The 25,296-nt window shown below is 52.1% G+C and overlaps 1 protein-coding gene across 1 annotated transcript in view; it reads left to right on the plus strand.

Moving 5' to 3' along the window:
• LOC122374149 overlaps positions 1-25,296 on the plus strand; it is a gene marked incomplete at its 5' end in the record, with an annotated part of 126,480 nt that overhangs the window by 81,799 nt on the left and 19,385 nt on the right. Inside the window, 3 exons of the mRNA XM_043352735.1 lie at positions 1,293-1,419; positions 18,096-18,220; positions 22,905-24,175. Coding sequence (XP_043208670.1) covers positions 1,293-1,419; positions 18,096-18,220; positions 22,905-24,175 — 1,523 coding nt within the window. The remainder of the gene's footprint in view (positions 1-1,292; positions 1,420-18,095; positions 18,221-22,904; positions 24,176-25,296) is intronic.

Here is a 25,296-nt window from a genome sequence, read left to right on the forward strand (position 1 = left end):
GCGAATCTGCCAACTGTTGACCGTATCACGGAAGTTGGCAGAGACTTGTCGGCTGTCGCAAGGCGTCAACGCACTTCTGGCGCCTCTGACTTGGAGGCGTGACGGACATCAGACAAACTGATGACAGTTGATGCGTTACAAGATCGCTGGAACTGTTGAGCTGGGATCTGATGGTACTGACAAAAGACGTAGTTATTAATCATTAATTCCATTTAAATTCCTCAAAACGAGTTGCCTGGGCGTTGTTGGCAGACCAGCATCATAAAAACTCCTTTAGCATGGTTTCTGATTATTGCCCACTCCTCTGCTCATGGGCGAAACATGGCGGCCGGTGCGGGGCGGGTCCTATTCCCCGTCTCCATGGTGAAAACACGCCGACCGGTCCAGGACAGGACAGGACTGGCGGCCCGGGGAGGGGCTGACCTCGCCCGTCACTATGGAGGGCCATCAGTGACCAATCACTCCCCATCACTCCACTAATAGGGCGGCACAGGCGCGAGAGAGGACCTCGGTGATTGGCTGAGATATCCTCTAATGGGCCGTAACAGGCCCTCAGATCCAACCGACAAGCACATCCCCTCTATTTGCCCGACCTCTCGCCGCGATGGCCTTATTCCTCTCCCCTATCGCTCTCTCCTCTGACCTAAAATTCCCTGTCTGGTGACCTCAATAGTGAGCTCTGAAGCCCTTTAGCGGCCGGCAGGCCCCGTGCTGCGGCGGCGCGGACTGACACACGCACACGCACACGCGCCGTGCGGGCCCGGGAGTTGCGAAACGGCGACCTCGTCAGCCGGCAGGGGAATGGCCGGGGTGGCGGGACGGAGCGGGACGAAACGGGACGAAACGAGACGGGAGTGGGTGGAACGGGACGGGACGCGACGCGATGGGACGAAGGGGATTGAAGTGGGTGGAATGGGAAGGACATTGTGAAGTAGAGAGGGCAGAACTGGGACATAGGAAACGCTGTTTAGCAGGAGATTTCAAAATACCTTCCTAGCCCAACTTGGTATGAATCAGGTGACGCGAAACGAACGTCATCACTAGGTAAGAGGGAGCTGAGCGAGAGAGGGAAGGGGCGATTTTGGGAGTAGTGCCAACTTCTCTGTGCACTGTGAAGTAACGGGCGGCGACGTCAGGGAACTGTCACCCTCAAGACTCTGAATCCAACACTCCTCGCTCGTCCCCCTCCGCCCCAAGATAAGTTCCGTCCTACCCAAATGCGTCGTTGAATATCTGACGTCATGGGTTATCCACTTGAGCCAATTATCACCGAGTGTCTGTCTGTTTCACAGGAGAACGACAAACGAACGGAACGGAAGGAGTTGGGTGGTCCGTTGACCACCGTCAGCAACTCTGTTCGCGCCCTCATCGAGGAGAAGATCACCAAACGCCAGCAAACTGGGCAGGCGGGCTCCATAGGTAGGTCAGAACCACGGGGTCGTGACATGACAGGGAACAGGGATGCCGGGTTTCACGGAATGTGCATTGAACCTTTTTTTGTGCCGTAGACCTTGAAGGTTTTAATAGGTTCTGCAAAGCTTTCTATTCTATACAAGATTGCTTACTAAGAAAGCTCATCACTAGTCTCGGATTCGAGATATGACACGTGCTGCGGTTAGCAAGACAACCACTCTTGGCCTATAATTTTATGGACAGTATAGAACTCTGTATAGAAATTTGGGCTGTGACCCGGCCCGAATAGAGACCGGACTCTCCCTACCCGGGTTATCCACCCCTGCGTCGGACATTGGCCGGGGCGCGGTCACCGTCCGATCTGGGGTGGCACCACCGGCCTGTCACGGTCTGTGTGTCGGTTCTGCTGGGGGAGTGAGCAGAGATAGCGACGCCCCAACAACTGGGTCACACAGCTGTGGATCGTCGCCCTATAGCGGGCCGGGCACCGACGCGGAAATAGAAACAGAGACTGCAGCATGTTGAGACTGAATCGCAAAGACAAAACACATGTGGCGGCCGCGACAGGCGACAGATGGCTGCTTGCACTGCAAATACAGACGTCCGGGTAATGCACGCCATATTGGTAGGCCTTCTCAGATCTTTTTTCATCTGCTGCGAGTGTAGGCACTCCATTTATTCTCCACTTTCCGGGTCCGAGTGGAAGGCTATTATTTCTTCAACATACTTATTTGTAGCAATATTTACCCGCCCCATAATTGCATAAAGCCGTTAATCGTTTTCTTCCACACTATAGCATCCCTCTTTCGGCACAGATTGAACCTTGCTGCACCCTCCACGGGCAGTTATTATCTGTCGCATCCCCGCTGACTGGACTGGGTGGGAGATGGCGACCGATGACAATCATGATGACCCTCCCCTGCAGTCGGGCCCAACGCAATGGTCAGTTGACCAGCGCGGCCGGTGGCCCACGGGTCGCCAGAGGTCGGCGACCTCCCGTGGTGTGGTCACTCGCGGGCTACCCGTGTCCACTGCGGGTATATTGCAGTCAGGGACCAAAACCGAACCCCAACTGCACTGGTTAACAATTTCACTAATGCGCATTGCAAGCCTCTTCGTTTTGCCCTGCACCCTTTAGGCTTTACGTATGTCTACCTCTTTTGCATGCATCTTTGTCTCTGTCCTTTTCTCTCTCGCTATCTTTCCTCCTCCTCCTCCTCCTCCTCCTCCTCCTCCTCCTCCTCCTCCTCCTCCTCCTCCTCCTCCTCCTCCTCTCTCTCTCTCTCTCTCTTTCTCTCTCTCTCTCTCTCTCTCTCTCTCTCTCTCTCTCTCTCTCTCTCTCTCTCTCTCTCTCTCTCTCTCTCTCTCTCTCTCTCATCCCCGTAATATCTCTCTGAGCTGTTTGAAATCGGTTCATCAATAACACGCTCTAATCTGGCGCTGTGACCCGAGGCGCCTACCTGTTGCTATACGATGGGCCCAAATGGCCAGTCAGCAGCAAGACATGGCACTCAGCCGGCGCTCAGAACTCGAGGCGCAACAGGGGCGTTCCACGACAAATCGACAAATAAAAAATTAAATTTGCACCCTCATATTTTATTCTTCGTTGAAAACTTGTGTAAGGGGTTGTGATGGGCGGGGAAGCCAGCTGTGGCAAGGATTTTTTTCTTCGAACCACGGTTTCCGAGATATAGCCTCGGGCAATTCCTGGAGTTCGCGCTGCAGCCCTATGTTTGGCGGCCTATAACTCAGAAACTATTGGTTTTTTTTTACGATAAAAACTTTATATGGTTCAACACACAATCAACCAAAAAACATTTTGGCTATCTCGGATTTTCAATTTTTGAAAATTTTGATCACGTGACCTTTTGTCCTATTTTTCGAAGAGTGACCTTGCTATTTTCCCCACTGAAAGTTGCAATTTTGTCTGATGACGATTAAAGTCTTATCAAGTGTCATTCATATGCGATAATAAAAAAAGTGGTTATCGCCCTGCGTTGACCTCAGGTCAGGTCATTTTTATGACCTGTCCATTATTACGAGAGGGAGCGACAGCGAGATCTCGAGAATAAAGCAAGATAGCGACAAGCGGTAAACGGTAAAGGGTACACACGGATAAGGTCTATAATTTTTACTGAGGTCATTTTCAGGTCAGGTCAAAGATGACGTCACAGGAGCTAAAAGGAAGTCAAAATAGCGGCACTATACATATATATGAAGTTTTTCTCGAATAACTTTCAAGGTATCCCAGCTAGGAACAAACTAATAGCACCATCGTGATCCTCTCGTCGATCCGCATCTAAACATAGGTATTTTGACCTCGAAAGGTCGAAAGATCAAAAGTTGACCTTAGGTCACGTGATCTAAGGTCAACTTTTGACCTTTCGACCTTTCGAGGTCAACATACATATGTTTCGATGCAGATCGATGAGAGGATCACGATGGTGCTATTAGTTTGTTCCTAGGTGGGATACCTTGAAAGTTATTCGAGAAAAACGTCATATATATGTATAGTGCCGCTATTTTGACTTCCTTTTAGCTCCTGTGACGTCATCTTTGACCTGACCTGAAAATGACCTCAATAAAAATTATAGACCTTATCCGTGTGTACCCTTTACCGTTTACCGCTTGTCGCTATCTCGCTTTAGTCTTGAAATCTCGCTGTCGCTCCCGCTCGTAATAATGGACAGGTCATAAAAATGACCTGACCTGAGGTCAACGCAGGGCGATAACCACTTTTTTTAATATCGCATATGAATGACAATTGATAAGGCTTTAATCGTCATCAGACAAAATTGCAACTTTCAGTGGGGAAAATATCAAGGTCACTCTTCGAAAAATAGGACAAAAGGTCACGTGATCAAAATTTTCAAAAATTGAAAATCCGAGATAGCCAAAATGTTTGTTGGTTGATTGTGAGTTGAACCATTTAAAGTTTTTATCATAAAAAACCAATAGTTTCTGAGTTATAGGCCGCCAAACATAGGGCTGCAGCGCGAACTCCAGGAATTGCCCGAGGCTATATCTCGGAAACCGTTGTTCGAAGAAAAAAAGCCTTGCCACAGCTGGCTTCCCTGCCCATCACAACCCATTAGACCAATTTTAAGCAAAAAATAAAATATGAGGGTGCAGGGCACTTGTCGATTTGTCGTGGAACGCCCCAACAGCCAGTATAACCTCAGAGACCACGTGACGCGCTGCCCGCATGCATGCGAAAGTTTGCATCTGTCATCTGAGCCTATCTCCTGAACCAATGACTAATGAGCTTGACTGATCATCAAATACAAAAGCTCGTAGGAATCGGTCCCCAGAAAGACATAAAGCCTTGTATCCAGCATCCAGAAGCCAGCGTCCAGCATCCTAGCACCCAACAAAGCACCCAGCTCCCGGCCAGCACCCAGCACCCAGCACCCAGCTCAGCACCCGGCCAGGTGGCTCGACGGCCGCCGTCGCCAGTAGCGCCGGTCGCTCGTTCCCACGGCAGCGCGCAGTGCAAAAATCCGCTCACAATGCCGGCCGGTCGTGATCTCGCAAAAATGCCACATTCCTGGTCGCCAGCCGCCACCAGGCTCGGTCAGGAAAGATGGTGGTGGGGTGGTGGGGTGGTGGGACGGTGGGGGAGGGGGGGGGTTTGGGGTCGATGACGTGGCGCTCTGTCTATGGGGCCCCTTGGCTCGGTTGGGGCCGCTCGGGCGACGGACGGAGGAGGGGGGGGGGGGGGCGACATGTGATGTTTGAAAGCAGACCCGCTGACTGAAGGATTGACGTGTTAGTGGGTGTGTTGAAGTCGACCGTACCGCTTTGTCCGGTAACGCTGGTCGTTATCAGCGACTAAGATCGATCGCTAGCGGCGACATTTCGTCCGTGGCTGCCGAGTGACCTCGCAGTTCAGCGGAGCGGTCAACAACCTCCGCGGCGCCCTCCCTCCCTCCAGAGGCCGATCAACAGACAATGCCACCCTTTGACCCGGCCCGCGGTCGCCTCCCGTGCTCTACCCCGTGGTACCCACCTCCCCTCTGCCTTCACATTATATCGACCCTGACGGAAGAGGCGGCAACAACGCTCCATTGACCAGTCGGTCCCCTGCCGCCTGCCCTCCCCTCTCGGTGTGTTGCACGCCGCGCACGGCGGACGAATGTGGCGCGTTGGTGACCTTCGCTCCCAACCACCGCGGCGTCGCATACCTGCCTGACGAGAGCCCGCCGAGAGCTCGACGCCCGCGCGCGTACCGGCCGTCGTCCTCGGTTCGCCGTTCGCTGTTTGGTGCTGAGCCTGGATATGTCGAATCGAGCGAAGTTCTAATGACATGCACGTAGCTCGTTTTTTTTTTCCAGATAGATAAAAGCTTCGATCTCAATGACGAAAGAAAACAATTTTAGGCATCTGTCATCATCTTTCTAACGAAAGAGAACACATCTAAGGCTAGATTAGGTCTAGCTGTCGATTGTTGCCACTCTGTGCGGTCATGCGGTCATTTTGGATGGTGAATTCTCAATTCATTCACTGTAGACATTCACCGTAGCCGGCGACACTGGGACCATGGAAGAAGTAGGGCTGCAGGGTGCGTCGCCGTGGCCGTCGCCACCCCCTGTCTCGCCGGTCCACTGCAATGGCCCATCAGACACTGTCCTGTCACCACAGGCGCCTGGCTTGTTAGCGACATGAGGCTTTGTCAGTGAGGGTTGGCAGCGTCCACAGCTTGTCAGAAGGCAGTGGGCGAGACTGGTCTTCCCGAGTCTCTGGGGAATAATACGGCGCATTTCACAGATGGTATACCGGTGAAACTCGTCTGTCAACTTATCAGGAAGTTGTGGAGAAACTAGTCAATGAGTGGAATGTATTTCCCGCGAAATCGCCAGCATTGCTAAAGATTTTTAGTCGAACGCGATCATTTAAGCGACTTCGCTGATCAATGATCAATGACAGTGACTTCAAATGCAGTCATGAGACAAGCGACTATAAAAGCAACATGTGTTCACCACTAACGAGCCTAGCTCACGTCTCCCCACCGTGCTGTTCTCGGCCGAGTCCCCGCGGCGCCACCTCGCCCGGGAAATACAAAATCCGAGCCCACATTTGTTTTCATTGTGTTGTGTTTTCCAGCGTCTCGTCTCGCACGGCTGTTGCACTGGGCCGCCGAGTCTCGCGGGGAGGGGGTAGAGCGGGAAGAGGGAGGGAGGAGGGGCAGGAAGGGAGGCAGGGGTGCCGGCGCGGCGGTGGGAGCGGGTCTGCCGGTCGGGCGGTCGGGCGGTCGGAGCGAGGCGCCATCTGTGTTGCTGAGCCGCCGCCGCCGCCGCCGCCGCGGGCGCGGTGCTGGGGAGGAGGTGGGAGGGGCGGGGAGCGGGGTGCAGGGGGTGCACCCGGTGGCCTTCGCACTGGCGGACCGCGGACACCGAGTTTTTGTCGGCCCGCCGCCGCGCCACGCGGCCGAGCCGGCTCATTTTCCCGCTCTCTCTTTCTCCCTCCCGCTCTCACAGTCCCTCTGGCTCAGCTGCTCGGTTCGCACCGTTTTGGCGGGTGATTGGAGGATTTTTGGCGCGGTCAGGCTGGAAGGGCAGCGACCATTGTGCCCCAATCATTGCACATGACCCATGGTCCTCAGACCAGCGAACTAGTCTGTTCGATTAATCCTCGACCACGCCCTGCTGGGAAGCTCAAATCCTCGGCCACGACACTCGCAGACCGGTCATGCGGCTGACCTCCCTGTCTTTACAACATCAGTTTCTCATCAGGTGGCCAGTACGGTCTGTCACCGCGTGACCACCCTACTGTCACTGGCGCGTCACTGGCCGATGTCACTGCCCGCCTCCACGTCCCGTCGCTCACCCCGACACGGCCCCACGGCAGCGCCGTTTCACAACAGCTCGTTAGTCGTCATAATCAGTGTGTTTCTCAGCGGCCGGGTGGGATCTGCTCCCACAAAGAGCCGGCGTTTCCGGATTGTGACGTCACACCGGCCGATAAGACGGGTCGCGCGGCTGGGGACGCTGGCGGGTGTGCTGGCAAGGGATGACGGAGGTGACGCCGCCGCCACCGCCGCCGCCGCCGCCTTGCTTCTGGCTCCAGCTGGCGATGGCTTCCGCCGGCAGGGGCGTGGGAATCTGCAAGTCAGACGCGGTGGCTGTGCGGTCGCTGCTCACTGCTCACTGCTCACTGCTCGCTGCTCAGTGCACGGAGATGCACGACCAGCTGTCCACCGGCGTGCTGGGTGGTGCGGGGGAGCAGGGTGTCTGCACTCTGCTCCAGCAGTGGGTCGGTCACCTGTAAACCGGGGTGATAGAAAACTCTTTGGTGCTATGCGAAAACCTGGAAAGCTGATGGTATTGAGCTGCTGGCGTTTCTTTAGCACAGCTACGCATAAAGCGAATTACTTGGGATTTTAGCAAGATCAGTATTTAGTAGGAAGTCGTCGTAGGAAGTCGGTAAGGGAAAATCGTTGTCACTCCCTTTAGGGTCTTGAATCATTACCATTCATTACTTTTTATGTTTTGGTTTATCTGCGGACAACGGACAAGGGAAGCGCCGCGCAATTGTAGCTATATGTAATGCGGCACAGTATACCTTCAGGCGTTAACACCCAGCGCCATCTATGAGCAAGTATTTGATCTCTTATGCGTATGTGAAAGCTACTGGCAATTCGCAAATGTCATGAAGCCCAAATATCATACATAGGTGGTCGATGAAACCCAGGCTATGTTACGGGCAAAACACCGACAACTTAACAGTGATATTAAACATACATTTCACGTGACTCGACTATGTGTTACACTGTTAATTGTCCATCAAAAGCCCAAGCCAACGCCTGACTTTCATCTGGATGCCGAATACCGATGTAATATTTGATAAAAAGCTTAAAAAGAAATGGAAGCAAACCAATTCAATGTAGTATTATCAGTTGAACTGTGGTTACTGCTTACCATCTTATCGTCCAAGTCTTAGGCAAGCACTAGGTCCTTTTTGCGAAATTACTCGTTAAATTGGAGATTTTACACCGGAATTTTAAATTTAATAACATTTAGTCCTGAAAGTTCACTATCTCTCTTCCGTCCGTAGTCTCGACATGTATCTTATCAAGTCTTCACGACCGTCTTCCGGCGCCCATTTTGGGGAGGTCCTCGGACCCATGCGGTCGGTCCGCTTCCCTACTCGCCTGTCCCCACGCGGTGCGCAAAATGGCGCGTCTGGCCTCATGACGCGGCGCCGCCCCTCGCGAACGGACGGGGAGAGAGTCTGGGAGGAGGGCAGAGCGCCGGGGTCCGCCGGGACCGGCGGCGCCGGCAGGGAAGGGGCCGATTCCGAGAACCGTCTCTCAAACCGCCCTCGGACGAAGCAGGCAGGATGCGATGAGATGCGAGGGAATGTGCCTGAATGGCGCGCGCGATGCAGAATGATGCGGCGACCCCGCCGGCGCGGTCGGGAGGCTGGCCGGTCGACCCACGGAGAGGAGTAATGGAGGGCTCACCTCCCTCCCTCCCTCCTCCCTCATCCCTCCTCCCTCCAGCGCCCGAGGGGCCGATCTCGCTGGGCTGCCCAGGTGCCGGGCGGCGGCGGCGGCGGCGACTCCCGACCCGGCCCGGCGCTCCCCCTCGCTCGGCAGTGATTACGGCCGCTTGATGGCCCCACTGATGGCCACTGGCGGCGCCATCATGGGACCCGGCGGTTGCCTCGGGCGCCGGCTCCGTCACCGCCGCCCGTCCGCCCGTCTGCCCGCCCGTCCGTCCGTCCGTCCGCTACCCGCCGCCCGCCGCCCGTCGTCCGCTGTTTTCAGCTCAACCATAGCCCGTTCAACTAAAATGGCAGGCGATAACCGTCGGGATGTGCTTCCGACGAGCCTTAGCTAGGCGCTAAGGAGTGATGAATAAGAAGGCTGGACACGACTAAAAATGGTCATTGGCCAACGAAGGCCAACAAGTGACAATCGGTAGGTATAAATTATGGCCTAGTGCGTGACATGTTTTGGTCTAATGAGTTATCTCCGTCCTACCACTGAATATATATGTAGTATATGTCTTAGCGAAAAGCGTTACAATATTTGAACTGAGGGCGTTTGTAGACTGTTGAGTAACTGAACTTTTTGGCGGAATAAAGTGCACTGACTGCTAAGAGCTGCATGATAATAGATTATTCTACTTATACTGATGAATGGGTTCCTCATCTTATGCACCAGTACGCCGGTTATGTCTCAATGAATCTCAGCGCCCTGACTCAGCTCCAGCCGTCGTTATGGCACATCTCACTCGCGCCCGGCGTCCTCGGCACGACAGCCCTCTCCTGACCGGGCCGCTATCTCCGGATGTTTGGACCCACTGGACGGACGCATGATTTCATCCGCTCGCAGCCAGTACGGCTGGTGCTGTCGCGCCTGTCGCGTTTGGGTGCGGATACTCGAACTGAGGGTGGTGTGTCGCCATCCCGGACGGATATGAACCGGCCCCTAGGGCGACCCTGGAGCGCAGTCGGCTCTGATGAGGCCCTGATGTCATTCGTTAGTCATGGTGACGCGAATGGTGGCGCTCATTACCTTTGTGCGACTGTGTGAGTCGGGTCAGGGTTGCCAGGAGTTTTATCGAGGGATTCGGATGTATGGGGAGAGGAAGCACAAGTTTTGGTACATCTAGCCATGCTATGAATCCGTATGCCTGCATAAGAAAAATCAACTGCTGAGCTTTACAGCCAAGCATATGAGTGCGACATCATATCATAATCAGCTGCTCGCGACTTTGGACATGATGATTCCACAAGACTGAGTTAACACTTCGCTTTGTCAATGCACTGAGTTATGTTCAAGCTTGCTAGACTGTTGCATATTGCATAATACATAGCTTGAGTAGCTTAGAGGTCTTATGTTCTTGCTCCTCTCTTCTAAATTCATCTGGCTTCCGACGGAGCCGTCGTTGCGAGTTTCCGTTCATCCCGGACACACGTTTCGGCGCTATTTATTTGCGCTCGCGTTTGATCGGGTGGCATTGGCCGAGTCGTGTTTGTTTATGCCCGGTCTGCAAGATCGTCAGAGAGCATGCATGTCCCCGAAACGGGTATTGCGCCGTTTATTTTTACTGCAGACGCCAGCCCGTTGAAGTCCGTCGATCCCCACCCTTTGGAGGGGAGCCGGTCTGTCGGTTAGTCCGGCTGGTTGGTTGGTCTGGCGCGGTCGGGAAGGCGGTTGATCTTGAAGGATCGGGTGGTTGGGCGGTTTATTAGAAGGGAGACCGACTGAGCGGTCGCCTGGTCGGCTGGTCAAAAGGCAGATCTCATCTAACGGTGAAGTAGGTAAGCGTTCGAAGTTGGCGCTGGTCAGATGTCCGCTGGTCAGTTCGCTGGACAGTTCACTGGCTGAACGGTCGGCCGGGAGGCTGGTGGGTGGGCGCGGCCGGTCAGTCGGTTGACCTGACGGTCGGACGGTCGGCCGGCAGGCGGCAGCAGCAGATGGTCAACATCGGACTCTCGGAGCGGAATGGACTGCCATACCGCGTGGCGGCCTCATGCAAGGCAGATGGACAGACGCCAGCTTTATCAAAGGATCCCGCTTACCGTTAGGCGCTAGAGCATGCGATAAAAAACCTGTCTGTCAATCTGCATTGCATGAATTCAGCGATTCGTGACTGCTCGTGAGTGCTTCGGTTCGGCCTGTGACATTTGTTTCTGCGAGCTCTCGTAACGACCCATGGCCACGCCTCTAATGGTTATTGCATTGATGGCTACTGGTCTGAACACTGGTAATGGCAGGATCCCTGGGCGTTGGCCGGCCATTCAGATCATGCCACAAGTCTCCGGTGACTGCAGTGGGCATTAGGATTTTGTGAGACTGAAAGTAGAGCGGTACTGACCGGTCGTCCAGCGGCATATCGTGATACGCCGATGGTCGCAAGGCGTATCCATGGTGCTGTGGATGTAGCGGCCTCATGCAAGGCAGATCATCACCGGAGTCCCCGAAGAACACATGGGTGAGGCGGACAACGACACAAAGAAGGTGAAGCTGATCCTATCAACCATAGGGCAGCCAGCTGTCCAAGTAAAGAGCGTGGAAAGGCTGGGCAACCAACAGCAGGACCAGCACCCCTCCAACGGAGCAGGCGACCGACCACGTCGACGCCCTCTGAAGGTCGTTCTGAGGGAGGCAGGCGATCGAAAGGAGGTACTGGACAGTGCTCACAGGCTGAAGAACAGCGGCGACCGGTTCAAAGCGATATATGTAAAGAAAGACGTGCACCCACTTGTTCGGAAGGAGCTCAACCGCCTTCGAGATGTCACGAAAAGAGAAAGAGAGCGGCCAGAAAATAGAGGTAAAAACGTGCGTTTCGACGGAAAAGAAAGGAAGGTTTTTGTAGACGATATTGTAGTGGACAGCTTCCAAAGCGTACCTATATGAAAGGAGGTGGATAAAACTCAGTCATTAACGTTGATGTCCATTAACATCAACGGCAATGTTACAGGCCTCGAAAAAGCGTCGTGTCTAACGTACATGAACAGATTCGACGTTGTAGTGTTGATCGAACTTAAATGTAGCTATGTCTTTTCAGTCCCAGGCTTCACCCTATTGAGAAGTAGCGATCGTGATCAGAGAGGAGGTGTTGGCGTTTTGGTGAAGCATAAATTGATGTCAAAAATGTGTGATGTGCAACTGCTCAACGATCAGGTCTGGTTCAGCTTGTCTTTCATGCCGAACGTCAAGTTCTGCGCGTGTTATATCCCGCCCGCCGATTCTTTGTATTTTAACCCTGAGTCCTTCAGTGATATTCAGAGTCAAGTGTTAGACAGTGGAAAACATGTTCTCCTTATAGGTGACCTAAACAGTAGAATAGGGAATCTACAGCGCTTAGAAAACACCGAGCGTGCTATTGTGTATGACAGCAACGCAGACACAGGTGAAAACGCACACGGTCGTAACATGGTTAATATGTGTAAAACGTTAGATCTGTATCCTGTTAACCATTTGAATTTTAAAGGTAGGCGTTTTAAGGGCGCGAAAACGTACCGCAAAGGAGAAACTTGGATTTCTCAACTGGATTGGTTATTTTGTTCGTCACAGCTTTTGCAGCTGATGCAGCACTTTGATATAGCACAAAATGCGCCGTTTATGAGTGACCACGCTGCTTTGATCGCCACGCTCGAGTGTCCAGCACTGCCCGTAGACTATATTTCAGAAAGAGCTAAGCTACTGGGAAGGTACCAGAGCAGTACGGAACAAAGTATTGCAAATAGGCCCATGCATGTTTATTCCTTAAGCTCAGAGGATGTAAAAGCAGCCCTACCGGACCCGGTTTCCTGGTGGAACCAGAACGGAGCGGGGCTGGCTGGCGGGGACAACCCAGCTAGCGAACTGAGTAATAGACTCAGCGAGGTACTGTACAACGCTTGTAAACGTGCGGGGCAGACTAATCATGTGGACGATCGTGCTCCAGCAACAGCCATTAGCAATGCACATGCGCGGTGGCAGGTATTAGTCGCTAAGAATGATCCAAAGTTAATTTGGTCCTCAATTAACTGGAAAGGAGATTTCGAGTATAAAGGAGACCAAAGGAACAAACCAAGCGATGAAGATTTTCGGCAACATTTCGAGAAGCTACTGAACCCACCCATCGGGTATACTGACATGGAAATTCCAAATTCAGATATGTACGTGCCCGTTCTGGACGACCCAATCACACCGGCCGAGGTCAATGCAGCGATTAGAAAATTGCATAGAAATAAAGCAGCAGGAATCGATGGTGTACCTCCGGGGATTTTCAAACTCCTATCAAGCGAATGGTTGGATATTTTAACGGTTTTGTTCAATTTAGTTTTCTCAGGTGAATACCCCGATCAATGGTCATATGCAAAGATTTTTACGATTTTTAAAAAAGGCAGCCCGAGTGATACAAATAATTACCGTGGTATTAGCATACAAGGGGCTCTAGTAAAAATCTATGAAAGTGTACTTAACAGCCGATTCAATAGCTGGTTCAGACCTGATGATGAACAAGCGGGAGGCTGTGTAGGCAAGGGCTGTGCTGAACAGTTGTTTACACTACGGCTACTTATTGAATATGCAAGAAAAACAAAGCAAGTGCTGTATATATCCTACATAGACTATGTAAAAGCCTACGACAAGGTAAATCGAAAGATCCTTCTTCAGAAACTAGTGGATCACGGCTGTGGCAAAAGGTATCTCCGAGCTATTGCGAGTAGTTTAACAGACACCAAGAACGTGTTAGGAAACGTTTGTTTCAAATCAACTACGGGAGTAAAACAGGGAGCGGCAAACAGCTGCTCTATGTTTACTTTTTACATTAACAGCACCATCAGGGCTTTGAAAGAATTTGGTAACGACACGTATTTAAAAAACCTGCATTGTCTATTATTCATGGACGACACAGTCGTCCTAGCAACGTCCAGAAAAGCTTTAGACAAAAAACTATCGCTTTTGATTCGGGCAGCGAAGGATATCGATATGGAGATTCATCCCGAAAAATCAAAGTTTATGACAGTAAATAGCAACGATGATGTTCCGTTTTATTACGATCACATTGTTATAGGACATGCGGAAAAGTACGTGTATTTAGGCTCTCAAATAATGAATGCCCGATTGTCTGATCAAGTGAAAACAAACATAGACATGAAACGGAGTCACTTGATCAAGTTCGGTTCCTTTTTAAAGAAAAACAGTGAAGCTCCGTTTTCAGTAAAAAAATTAGTTTTTGAGAGTGCTTTGAGCAGCACAGTTTTGTATGGCTGCGAGAGCTGGTTGTGCAACAACCTCCAAGCAGTGATCTCCCCAATATTAACGGCTCAAAAGCAATTATTATCTGTAAGAAGCCAAACCTGCAACGATTTAGTACATGCAGAGTTAGCTTCCCCAGACGGCAAAGCAGTGGTCCAAGAAATTCAAATTTCCTTTCTGAGGAAGCTCACAAGCCGATCTGATTTTGTAGGCAGCCCAGCTCACTTTGCCATGCAACTGAACAGGCAGGCAAACACAGCCGCGAGCTCATATATCGGTAATATTATGAAAGAAACACCAGGGTCCATTCGCGAGCGGAGCCTTCAAAACATACACATGAAAATAACAGGGTCTGAATCTTCCAGGAGAAAAACATACATCGATTTTAATGCTGATTTTACGGTTCACCCGATATATACTAACAATGTTTCAGAACGGGCTCGTACAGCACTTACACGACTAAGGCTATGCTCACACCGCCTTAGAATAGAGACAGGGAGGTGGGCTAGAATCCCAACAGAAGAGAGGCTATGCTCCTGTCGGCTCGGTGTGCAAACAGAGGCGCATGTACTTTTAGACTGCCCAATCACTGAGCCACTTAGGAGAAATTTTACAATGCTGAGCTTTGATAGTTTGGCAAGCTTGATGAAAAGTAGTCCAAAGGATTTGGCCATATACTCTCAGAGAGTTTTGCTGGCATGTGAGAACGTATGACGCGACGGATTTTAATGTGGTGTTTAGGTATAGTTTTAATGGACGCTGGTTCTCTGTATGAAATGTTTGACGGTTTTAATATGTTTTGTATATGATCTGTTTTAATGGACACTTGTCTTCTGGGTTTTATCCATCTAGTACCTAAGACTGTGTCAATAAACTACTACTACTACTACTAGCTTTTACTCCAGCAGGAGTGCACCTTTCTAGATATATCGGTTATGTGGCGCTCTGTTCCGGTTCCACACACGCACAACTGTTCTGTCAGGGCGTCTGAGCCAACTACCATACTCCGCTCAGCCGTCCAGCTCGTTCATGCAGCTGACAGCTGTAGAGTGTGCAGCTGACACTGGAGTAACAGCTGGACGGCCGGACAGCTGAAACGAACTGATAATGAACGACACATGATTGAAATACAACACCGGCTTCACGGTTATGACGCTATTTATTTATGCAGCAGCATTAAGTGTAATTTTAGGGTTAAAGTACTGTTTTTACTCTTCCCGAATCGGTTTTCCGTTGTTCTTTTCAGGGCCAACGTAGCTGAAACACTTCCTGTCAACTTCGTCCCCACCACCACTGGCACGTCCGTTGCCTGCCCCACCTCCCCACCAAAACCATCGCTCTCTCGGCTACCAACACCATCGCCCCTTCCTTCACCACCACCCTTGCTACCGTCACAACCACCACCATCACCGCCATCGCCATCGCCATCGCTCCACCATCGCCATCACTCCCTCCCCCAGTGCGGCCATCGCTCCCTCCGCCACCGTCACAGACAGCTGTCCCCTCTTGTCCCACGCGGAGGCTTAACGTCAACACAGACCATGCATAATGCATGCAGCGGGGGCATTGACGTAACCTCCATATGGGAAGTACTTTCGGGTACGGCACAGACAGGCAGCTCGAAGTCGATTCCTGTCGCTCGCGGGCGGAGAATCGAATACGCTTTTTTGTCCCGTGCCATGAAAGGTGGATTTTATGGACAGAGTTAGCCCGCTTAGTTGCCTCGAATGACCCGTCAAGCACATACTGAGACTGATTTCCTGGAATTGTCAGAGCGAGCTCATTTACAATGGTTATTGCTTAGCGATAGAAATATCAATAAATCGTTCGCTGTCCCCATGCTAGGTTGCTGTTTCTCGGAACCACCGTGTCAATTACTTTTCAATCCTGGCTCCCTTGGCATCTTTCCAAAGGTAGCCTTTTTATGAGTGCCAAAGAGCCGTGTGGATCATATAAGCCATTTATATTTTGCAAAACATGCAATTAATATGATAACATTTAAACATTGGCAATACAAAACTGATACGGCTCAACAATGCCACTTTACAACTGACAGCAATTACTAACTATATGACTGACGGCTGAACCGTTTGGCATTGCCACGTGAGAAATCACGCCACCCAGCGCGTAGTAAACGGTTGACCTCGCAGACAGTATGCCAGCGTGGGAACCCGGAGAGCCACGATCAGCCACCTGACTGGCTGACAGCCTGTCTATGTGGCATGTCGAAGGGTGTCCCAGCGGAACGTTTACACTGTCAGTGTATGGAAATGCGTCACGATCCCCTCGTGGGGATATAGGGGTGAGACTTTAGTCTCGACAGTCGAAGCGGACGATGACTGGAGAGAGTGCTAAGCCAGAGGAATAGTGAGACAGTGTTGACACCAGGGAGGTGTCACAGTCTGTGTTTGGGTCTCACAGGAACTGAGTCACGCCTGTGGTTATGTTTGCCCCTGCTATGTTTGTGTATGGCTCAGTGCATCTGTCTGGGAGTTCTAGGGTAGTCCGCTGCGTGTGTCTGGGAGTTCTAGGATAGCTCGTTGCGTGTGTCAGGGATTTCTAGGCTTGTCCGTTGTGTGCGCTGGGATTTCTGCAGAAGTCTGTGGCATATTCCTGGTAGTTCTGAGGCTATCCGTGAGCCTCTCAGTGGCTATGTTGAAGGCCCGTTGCGCCGCTTCCAGAACTCCCAAGTCCGACGGTGTGGTCGATCTTGTCTCTCTGATAGCTCTATGGTTTGCGTCCCTCTGATATCCTGCTGAGGTGAAATGGAAACGCTGGTGGGACGGGATGGATAGTGGATACATTTGTCACTGGGAGACGACACGCGGCTGATCGCTGAGGTACGGTTCAGGACACGATCATCGATCAATGACTGGGGCCAGTCAAACACACATTGAGTCAGAGGGAACCGTGGCGTATTTCGGTTTCTGAATACGCTGTCAACCAGTCCTGCGAAAACGGAAGACGTTGAAGTTCACTGTGCTCATATTACTTCTTTGAAGCGAGATTTCATTAGGACGCTTTTCTTGGACTTACCTGGAGTGTATGTCTGTACCCTGTAACCCCATGCCAGCACAGGTGCCTAACCAGCATTACCATAGCAGTTAGTCATTTGCATCTGAGCGACATGCGTGTACATTTACTGGCACAGATGATCAATATTTCACAGAGACTTTCTGAAGAAGCAATGGATGCGATACAGTTTTTGCGAGCCCCTCGCCAGTCACATATATCCAGCGTGGCCAATTATATCGAAACTACATGCATATGTAAATAAACACAAAAGTCACAAAATTCATCACACGCCAAATCACACATCCCGTCAGTTGTCCCACTGCCCCCTCCCCCCCCCCAAGTCCCATGGGTTGGCCCGGTCGGCCGTTGTTCGGAAGTGCCACTGTTTCCGGTGTTGATAGTGACCGCCGGGTCAGTCGGACGTCGCTCCAGTGACCGGCTCCCAAATCTAGACAGACACAGTGCGACTTTGCTGCTTACTAGGGGTAGGCTGTGTCAAGAGTGGTCTGTGGGAGAGGCTGTGGGGTCTCGTAGCCCCAGGGTGGGATGAGAGGGACTCTCGTGAGGCTGTGTGACAGTGGGCTTTTGAGCGAGATCGATGGATACAAAGTGGTTGGAGAATGACTGATCGGGGAACCGGAGTCGGGCAGAGACAGGTATACGACGTAATCGGCAAGACGGTATTGCCGCGGTGTGTGGTCGTAGATGCGGCAGCTTGTTTGATTAAAATCAATTTCTCTTATGTTTGTAGCTATTACACGCTTCTTCAATTTGAAGTTAACCCACATAGCTCAAATTGCCATGTAGGAGAAGAGGGCGGATGTGTTCTGACGGCCATTTAGCTTACAGGTATGAAGCCTACAATCGCTACAGCCTGTTCTCAGTCCTGCAATGTCATGACCGTTCCTTATCCCCATACCATGACCCTTAACCAGGGGCTGACGTACTCTTTCTGTGCTTTCCGCAGGCTCGGAGGAGGGTGGCGTCGCGCTGCTGACCACCGGCGGCCCGCCCCCTATGACCCAGCTGGTGCCGGGACTTCAGGAGAACGTCCAGGACACCTCCAACCTCGCCCTGCCACAGGACCTGCAGGTCAGCTGGGGGACGATCAGGGTGGAATGATTCCGTTATAGTTGGGAAAGGAATGTGTGGCTGATGATGGCGTGGTGCGGTGCTTTGCGATGTGTTAGAAGTCGCAGGAAGTGGGGGTATTTGATGGTGGTTATTTGGGGTTGACATGTACCGTTGGCTAGTATTTTTTGGCGTGTTGCTGTGTAAGAGTATTGGATTTACATTTGTGTGTTGAGTTGGATTCCTTTGTCTGTGTGTTGTTGTTGTGTGCCGTCTTAGCTTTGTGTGCGACTCGTCTGAAGCGGCGTGGGTCTGACCTTCCCCTCGGGCGTTCCTCGGTCGGCCGAAGGGGGGCCGCTGAAGCCGTGTTCAGACCGGGTGTCTGGCGTTCCGGTCATGATGTCAATGTGTCTGCCGACGCCGCCAGATGTTTTCCATGTGGGCCGTGGGTTTAGGTGACGTCATCGCAGCAGGGGATGTAAATACTGTCGTTATAGGTCGTATATATGTGAGTCACCATTTTCATGGTCACATGCAAGCTGAGAAAAACTGCGTTAATACTTAATATTGAATATAAAGGCTAGAGTACCGAAGCATGGTATTAACCCAATGCTATAGACATCGTTTGGTAGTATACCAAAAATTTGACACCGGTCTGTTGCCAGCATGGCCACTAGAATAGGTCGATTCCGTTCCAACTAAACTACCCAGTACTCCCGCCATCCACGGTGAAGTTTAATTATTCAGCTCCGTAAACAATTAGTGTGGCCTGAAGCGGATCAATGCCACAATATATGCTGACGTGAGGCCCAAACTTTATGCCCCGTCAAATGGACCAAATAGCACACAGTGCACTAGGCAGAGCAAGGTAATGGTTCGTTTAATAAACACTAACGGAATTATAGTTTCGATTTCTAACCTTTGAAGCCCTACCTAAATAAAATAATCCGCTTATGTAAAACGCTTATGGAATGAGGTTTTACTTTGAATTCCAGTTTGGAAGGTGTGACAAGTGACAAACTACATACATATCATTGTCATTTTTAACCAAGCTTTGGAAAATATGTCTATTGTCTAGCCTATCCCAAATATGTCGTTGAGTTTTAACATTGAGTTATTTAACTTTCTATTATTGTGGTCAGAATAGAACGCAATCAACACTCAGACTATTTCCAAAGCTGCTCGATTCGGATTTTTGTTTTTACCATTGATGAAACTCATTTCCCACGATTTCGCCCAGTCGTCTCCTTCAGGTTGCGCTGTGTTTGGGCCCGGATGTGGTCGCTCCTCTAACCACCATCATCATCTCAACAATTGGCCGCGGTGGTCGGTCGCAAAGAGCGGAGAAACCCCGCCAGGCCGGCCGGGCTGTGACCGGTGACCGGTCCGCGCCGTCCGCTGGGAAAGTGTCCCCGCGGAGTAGCCAGCAGGCCGGAGCGGACGGCGCCCCCAGTTCCCACGGGACCGGCAAACAGGATGCGGACAGACGGGGGCCGAAATCGCACCCCTCCCCAATTGGTTCCGATTTGTGTGTCACTGGGTGCTCAGCATTATAAAGAAAAGCGTATTTTCAATGGCACTTCAGTGCTCCGGGAAAACAACCATGCTTACAGCATACTTTTTGTCGAAATTCATTCAGGATGATGCAAGGAATGATAAATGGTATCTGCTATTGATTCATTGATGTCGGAGGAAACCCTTCAATTTCTTCCATGTTTTGTAATTAGGTGGTCATTCGTCAAAAGCTGTCTTGTTCGTTAATTGTATGACCCCCATTTATGTCTAATACGATGGTACCTTTTTCATTGTCATTGAAAGGAATCGACCTGAAATTATCTTCGACTGCTGGGTTTTGATTTTAAACATGCTACATGTATTGCTTATCGCATGTAAGCCCCTTTCTCTATGATTTAGATGCAATGAGCTTGTCAGAAGGGGCATGTTCAGCGCAAAGCACTAAGAGCAAGAGTTTCTTTAAATGTCCCATAGATGTCACTAGTGATGCCGCCTGAAGGTATGCTGTACCGCAGTGCCTCAAACCGTGTAGCTCAACGCGGGAGGGGCGTGGGCGAGAAAGCTGCGTTATTTGATCCGCAAAGCGCCTAACCGTGTCCATGTCGCTCAGGCCATCTATTTTATCGATTGTCTGCCGTCCATGTGCATAATGTGCAGCTGGCCCACTTTATAACCCGGCCGACAGTCGGCGACGCAACGGCGGACCGATGGCAAACGGCGGGCGGGCTTTTGTAGGTTATATGTTTTATCGGGTAGTTTTAACTTTTAATCGGATAGTTTTTAACTTTATATGTTTTATCGGGTAGATTATATTACCTAAGAAGCCAAGGTGGTAATTAGTTTAAAAGATGCAAAATTGAAGCCATTTGCTTAAAGCCTAAGAAAAGTCGGTCCAAGCACCGCCGTAAGAACTGCGGCGGCGCGGCGGTGGCGGAGGGGCGGTGGGACCGAGGTTAGCGCCGGCGGACGAAGGGACGTTCATATACGAAGTGTGACACGTCGGTGTCACCAGGCAGTGGGCGGCGGCGGTGTCTCGTCCTGGTTTACGCACGGTTCCAGCTGTGACGCTGGGGCCGGCGGTACTCAGCTTATTTCAGGCCCAGTGGAGGATGACCCGTGGCTGCACGGTCTCTCTGTCTGTTGCCGTCTGTCGCCGTCTGTAACGCGAGTTCTGTGTCGCACTGGGCGGTCCCTCAGGCTGTGAGTGCTTAGTGGGTTTCCAGGGTCTCCCAAAGTCATGCTTAGATTGCAGGCCTTAGCAGGGAAGCAAGTTTAAAACCCACAGTTTGGCCATGGTTTCCTTTGCACTTGCATATCATTGAGTGAAAAGGGTTGGGTAGTTATGCGTGGCTCCCTGTGGTAGTGGATAGTAGCTCACGTGCTTTCTAAAAGGACCCTACTGCAGCTTGCTGAACTCAGAACACCCACTTGGCTTCTGTGACACAAATATTACGGCGCTTATAAATTATGCTATAGCATAATTCAAAAGTGCCATAATCTTACAGCATATTGTATCGATGTTAGTTCCTCGTCTGCTAGTGTCGACTGTGCCTGCTCCTCCCGTCCCATCTGCCCGCTCAAGCTCCGAACGCAGCCAGACAACTTGAGGCAGCTGGCCGGCAGCTGCGGTGACGCCCTCTGTGTCCTGTGTCCCCTTCAGCCCGTCGCAGCTGCCTCTCACAGGGCGGCGGCGAGACGCCGGCGGCGCCGGCCCGGCGACTGTTTGGACACAACCGTTGGCCGTCGCCGACATGCTCCATTACCGGTTACTTGGAGTCGTATTCCATGTCGGCAGCTGCACATGGCCGTGATCCGTGTTTTCGTTCGGGAAATACGACCTGATGCTGATAGGAGGCGCCGATACGATGGTATTTGTTTTGTGTATTCTCGGGAATGGTTCGGTCTCTCTGAGTGGCTTGTTGAGGCTGCTGCTGGTTTTGGTGTTAATTATGTGGGTCATGTTTGTTGTTGCGAAAGCGATGATGAAAGAGTTGCCAGCTTCCATCTTTGAAAACAAACAAAAATATGTTTATTGTCGATGCTTACTCCACAGCGAGTTTCGCTCAGATAGGTAACCAACTTTTTGGGAGCTGCTTAACTTTCCCTTTCTCTGACCTAGTCTTAAAGTGCGGGTCGGCTATTTTTGCTCAGAAAAGCGTGGGAACGTTTAGGCGCTGCACCATCCACCCACGTTTTGAGCTGCAGAGGCGGGGGCGTATTATGAAAGAGTAAAAATCTCAACTAAGTCCATTGCTTACGTAACTTACAAATTCACACTGCTACTGTCGACACACACACCTTTATCAGACGGCACTTCCAGGACCTCACACCAGTGTCGCTCCCTATTTGGATTCTGATCTCCATATCATTCAAAAGTTCCCACGATTACGTAGCCTATATCGTACCACGTGATTTTTCGTGTTTTTCTGCACCCGGCAGAGTAAGGTTGCAGCAATATGACGCACAGGCGCGGGGGATGGGGCGGGGTGGGGGGTGGGGTCCTTGTTCACTGCCCAGTGCCCAGTCCGACCGGCCCGGCCCGGCCTTGCTGCCGACCCGGTGCCTGTGAGTCTGTCGCGCGACTGGCCAGTCAGCTGCAGGACGCAGCCGCTGTGCGGTGGGCGCTCTGTGCAATGGTGCAACTGTAGTGATGCTGTGGTGACGTGGTGACGCGGTCTGGGGCAGTGGTGACTGGTGGTGAGGTGGTGCACCTGGAGCGCTCCCCCACAGGTGTGTGTCTGTCTGTCAGTGGGTGTCCCGCTCGTTCACACCTGTGTGCAGAAGGGCGTGTCTCTCCGATCGGTAGCCGATATCGGGTGTCAAGTGGTAGCCTCTTGAGTCGAGAGCTCCACTGTCGGACTGTTGAGAGGTGATTGGGTGAAGAGATTTAGAACAAGTCCCGTCCCTGATTAACAGCTGATGTGAGTTATTTTATGTTGTCGTCTGGTTTAAAGAGTTTTTCCCGTGTCCGTGATGGAAACAAAGTACTTGTATATTATGTTTATGACTTACTTTTAGTACCTATTTGTAAAACCCAATGTTTGCTTACTCTATCAAACCCCTCTGCCATTTCGGTACAAAGAACAGCCGCCCCCTGACCTGTGCGACCCCTCTCCACCCTGCACATCTGACCCACAGCTGACCCAACCGACCCCTGCATACCATCTCTGACCCTCGTTCCCTTCGGCAGGACCTGAAAATCGCCACGCCGGACAAGCTGCGCCGGCACTCCGACTCGGACCATTTCGTTATGAAGAGGCCTCTGTCGCACTACATGTCAGACAAAAGCCACAAGCGCCTGGCGCGTGCCGTCTCTGAGTCGGGCGACGCACTGCCGCAGCTGGCACTTGCGGACGTACTCGAGTCGTCGCTGCTGCAGGGGGATTACCCGGCGCACGTGGACGAGACGCCCAGCGCCGGCGGCGACACCGGCTACATGCCCCAGGACGATGTGTTCGGTACTGTGGAGCTGGAGGAGTCCGGCTCGCTAAATGACGTCGGCCAGGGTCTGCTCGAGTCGGCTGGAGGGTACGGTGCCAGTCCCGGTCTGCAGCAGTTTTCGGAGGTCTCCTCCTACAACCGACCTCTGCAGAGTCCAACTGTGAACCAGAGCAACCAGGAGGCGATCGGGCCACCTGCGCCGCCTCCGCCGCCGCCCCCGCCGCCACCATCGGCCATGTACCCGTCCTACGGTGCGTACTCGCCGCTACCCTCGCCACAGGTGTTCCAGTACCCTCCGCACTCGCACGGCTCGCCGGCGGGATCACCACTGGCCGCGCGACACTCACCAATGTTGCAGTCACCCCTGGCTGCCGCGCAGAGCTCGCCACTACACAAGGAGCCTCAGAGCAAGTTTGCCTACATCATGTCCCGATCTGGTGTGCTGGGTCACATGCAGTCTCCTCTGGCGTCGCCGGCTTACCAGGGAGCGGGCTACCCAGCGGTGAGCACGGCTCAGCTAGACGGAGCGCCACAGATGAGTCTCTCACCAGCGCAGTATGTATCTCACCACCAGCAGTCGCCATCCCAACAGCAGCAGCAGCAACAGCAACAGCAGAGCTACCAGCCGCCAATGGCCAGCCACGACTACAACCTTCACGGCTTCGACGGAAACCTGTCTGGGTATGGCGGCACCTACCATCCGGCTACCTCGCAGGACAGTGGCGCCTATTCCGCATCGTCCGCCGGCTACCAGCCCAGCTATACGGTGCTCATGAGCTCGCAGGCTTCGCAGATCGGCGACGGCAAGACCACGCTGAACGGCCGGGCGGGTGGCGAGTATTACGTCAGTGCAGGCGGGGGTGGAGGTGGTGACCCAGGAGGGTATGGGGGAGAGTGGAGCGCGTCCGAGCGGCGGCAGGGGCAGTATGAGACCCAGTACGGCGGCGAGTATCGGCTCCAGGGCTACCGGGCACCAGGACAAGAGGACGGCGACGAGGACGTCTTCCTCAGCCCCGGAGTGTGAGTACCGCTGGGGAAGAAGGAGGGAGGGAGGGGGGGGGGGAAGAGAGAGAGAGAGAGAGAGAGAGAGAGAGAGAGAGAGAGAGAGAGAGAGGGTGAGAGGGTGGAGGGTGGAGGGTCGGTGACCTGACCGCGGGTGGTCACCTGCAGAGCCGGTTCCGGATGGGATTTGCGGTAATACTCCCGCCCATATGGCAAGATGATAACTATTTATTTGACGCCGTGAATCCGCAACGAGCAGCGCTCCCGCGGACTGCCGGTTGTGAGCTCATTTGAGCCTATTTTGTTTGCTTTGACGTCTATTTTGGCATGGCTAAATATCCTGGTGGACCGAGCTCCCACCGCTTCTTCATTGCACTTTGCAGTCTATGCTTCCGCGCGACTCAGAAGCGATTTCTTTGGCGCTCGTCCGTTTGTTAAATCGTCTTAGCTGGGATAATCCGCTGCTCTAATGCGGCGTTTTTGCACGGAATTCCCGGCGGCATCACACTGCCTTGGGCGTAAATGTTGGTGTAGAAGACCACCGCATCTTCTCGTTCACCCAGTAACTCAGCCACTTTTTTCTAACACGGCTCCCGCCCTATCACCATGCTCAACCTCACCTCAGAGAAGCTCCACGCTCCATACCCAACTTTGGGACTTGAAACGTTCATATCCTGCTGAGTTGCGGTTGGCTGATTATATCCCATAGTCGTGGCGGCGGTGTACGCCGTCTCAGGGCAGCTAAAACGGCTTATCTTCTTTGCATGTTTTCAGCTAATTCAGAGTCAAGTCTATTACTTTAGATATGGTAAATCGGCTAGCACCAGAGACTGCACCCTGATCGTTTTTTTTACGAGCATCTTGATATTCTCGACTTCAGATAAAGCGAGGAAATTGAAACATACCTCAATGATAGATATACCACAATCAAAAAACCTTCTTTCTTTAGTTTGTCTCTGTCCCTCCCATCTGACTTTTTCCCTCGAAAGCTGAGATCCTTCTCTTCTTATACGTATATAAGAAACTTGACTCTCGGTGCCAGGTTCTCGGGTGACTCTGCGTCATCTGACCTCTGTCCTCCATTCCCTGACCTCTCATCTGACCTCTGACCTCCACTGATCTCTCTGACCTCCTCCCAC

This window comes from Amphibalanus amphitrite, unplaced genomic scaffold, assembly GCF_019059575.1.
Source record: "Amphibalanus amphitrite isolate SeventyFive unplaced genomic scaffold, NRLGWU_Aamphi_draft 001612F_arrow, whole genome shotgun sequence".
NCBI lineage: Eukaryota > Metazoa > Arthropoda > Thecostraca > Balanomorpha > Balanidae > Amphibalanus > Amphibalanus amphitrite.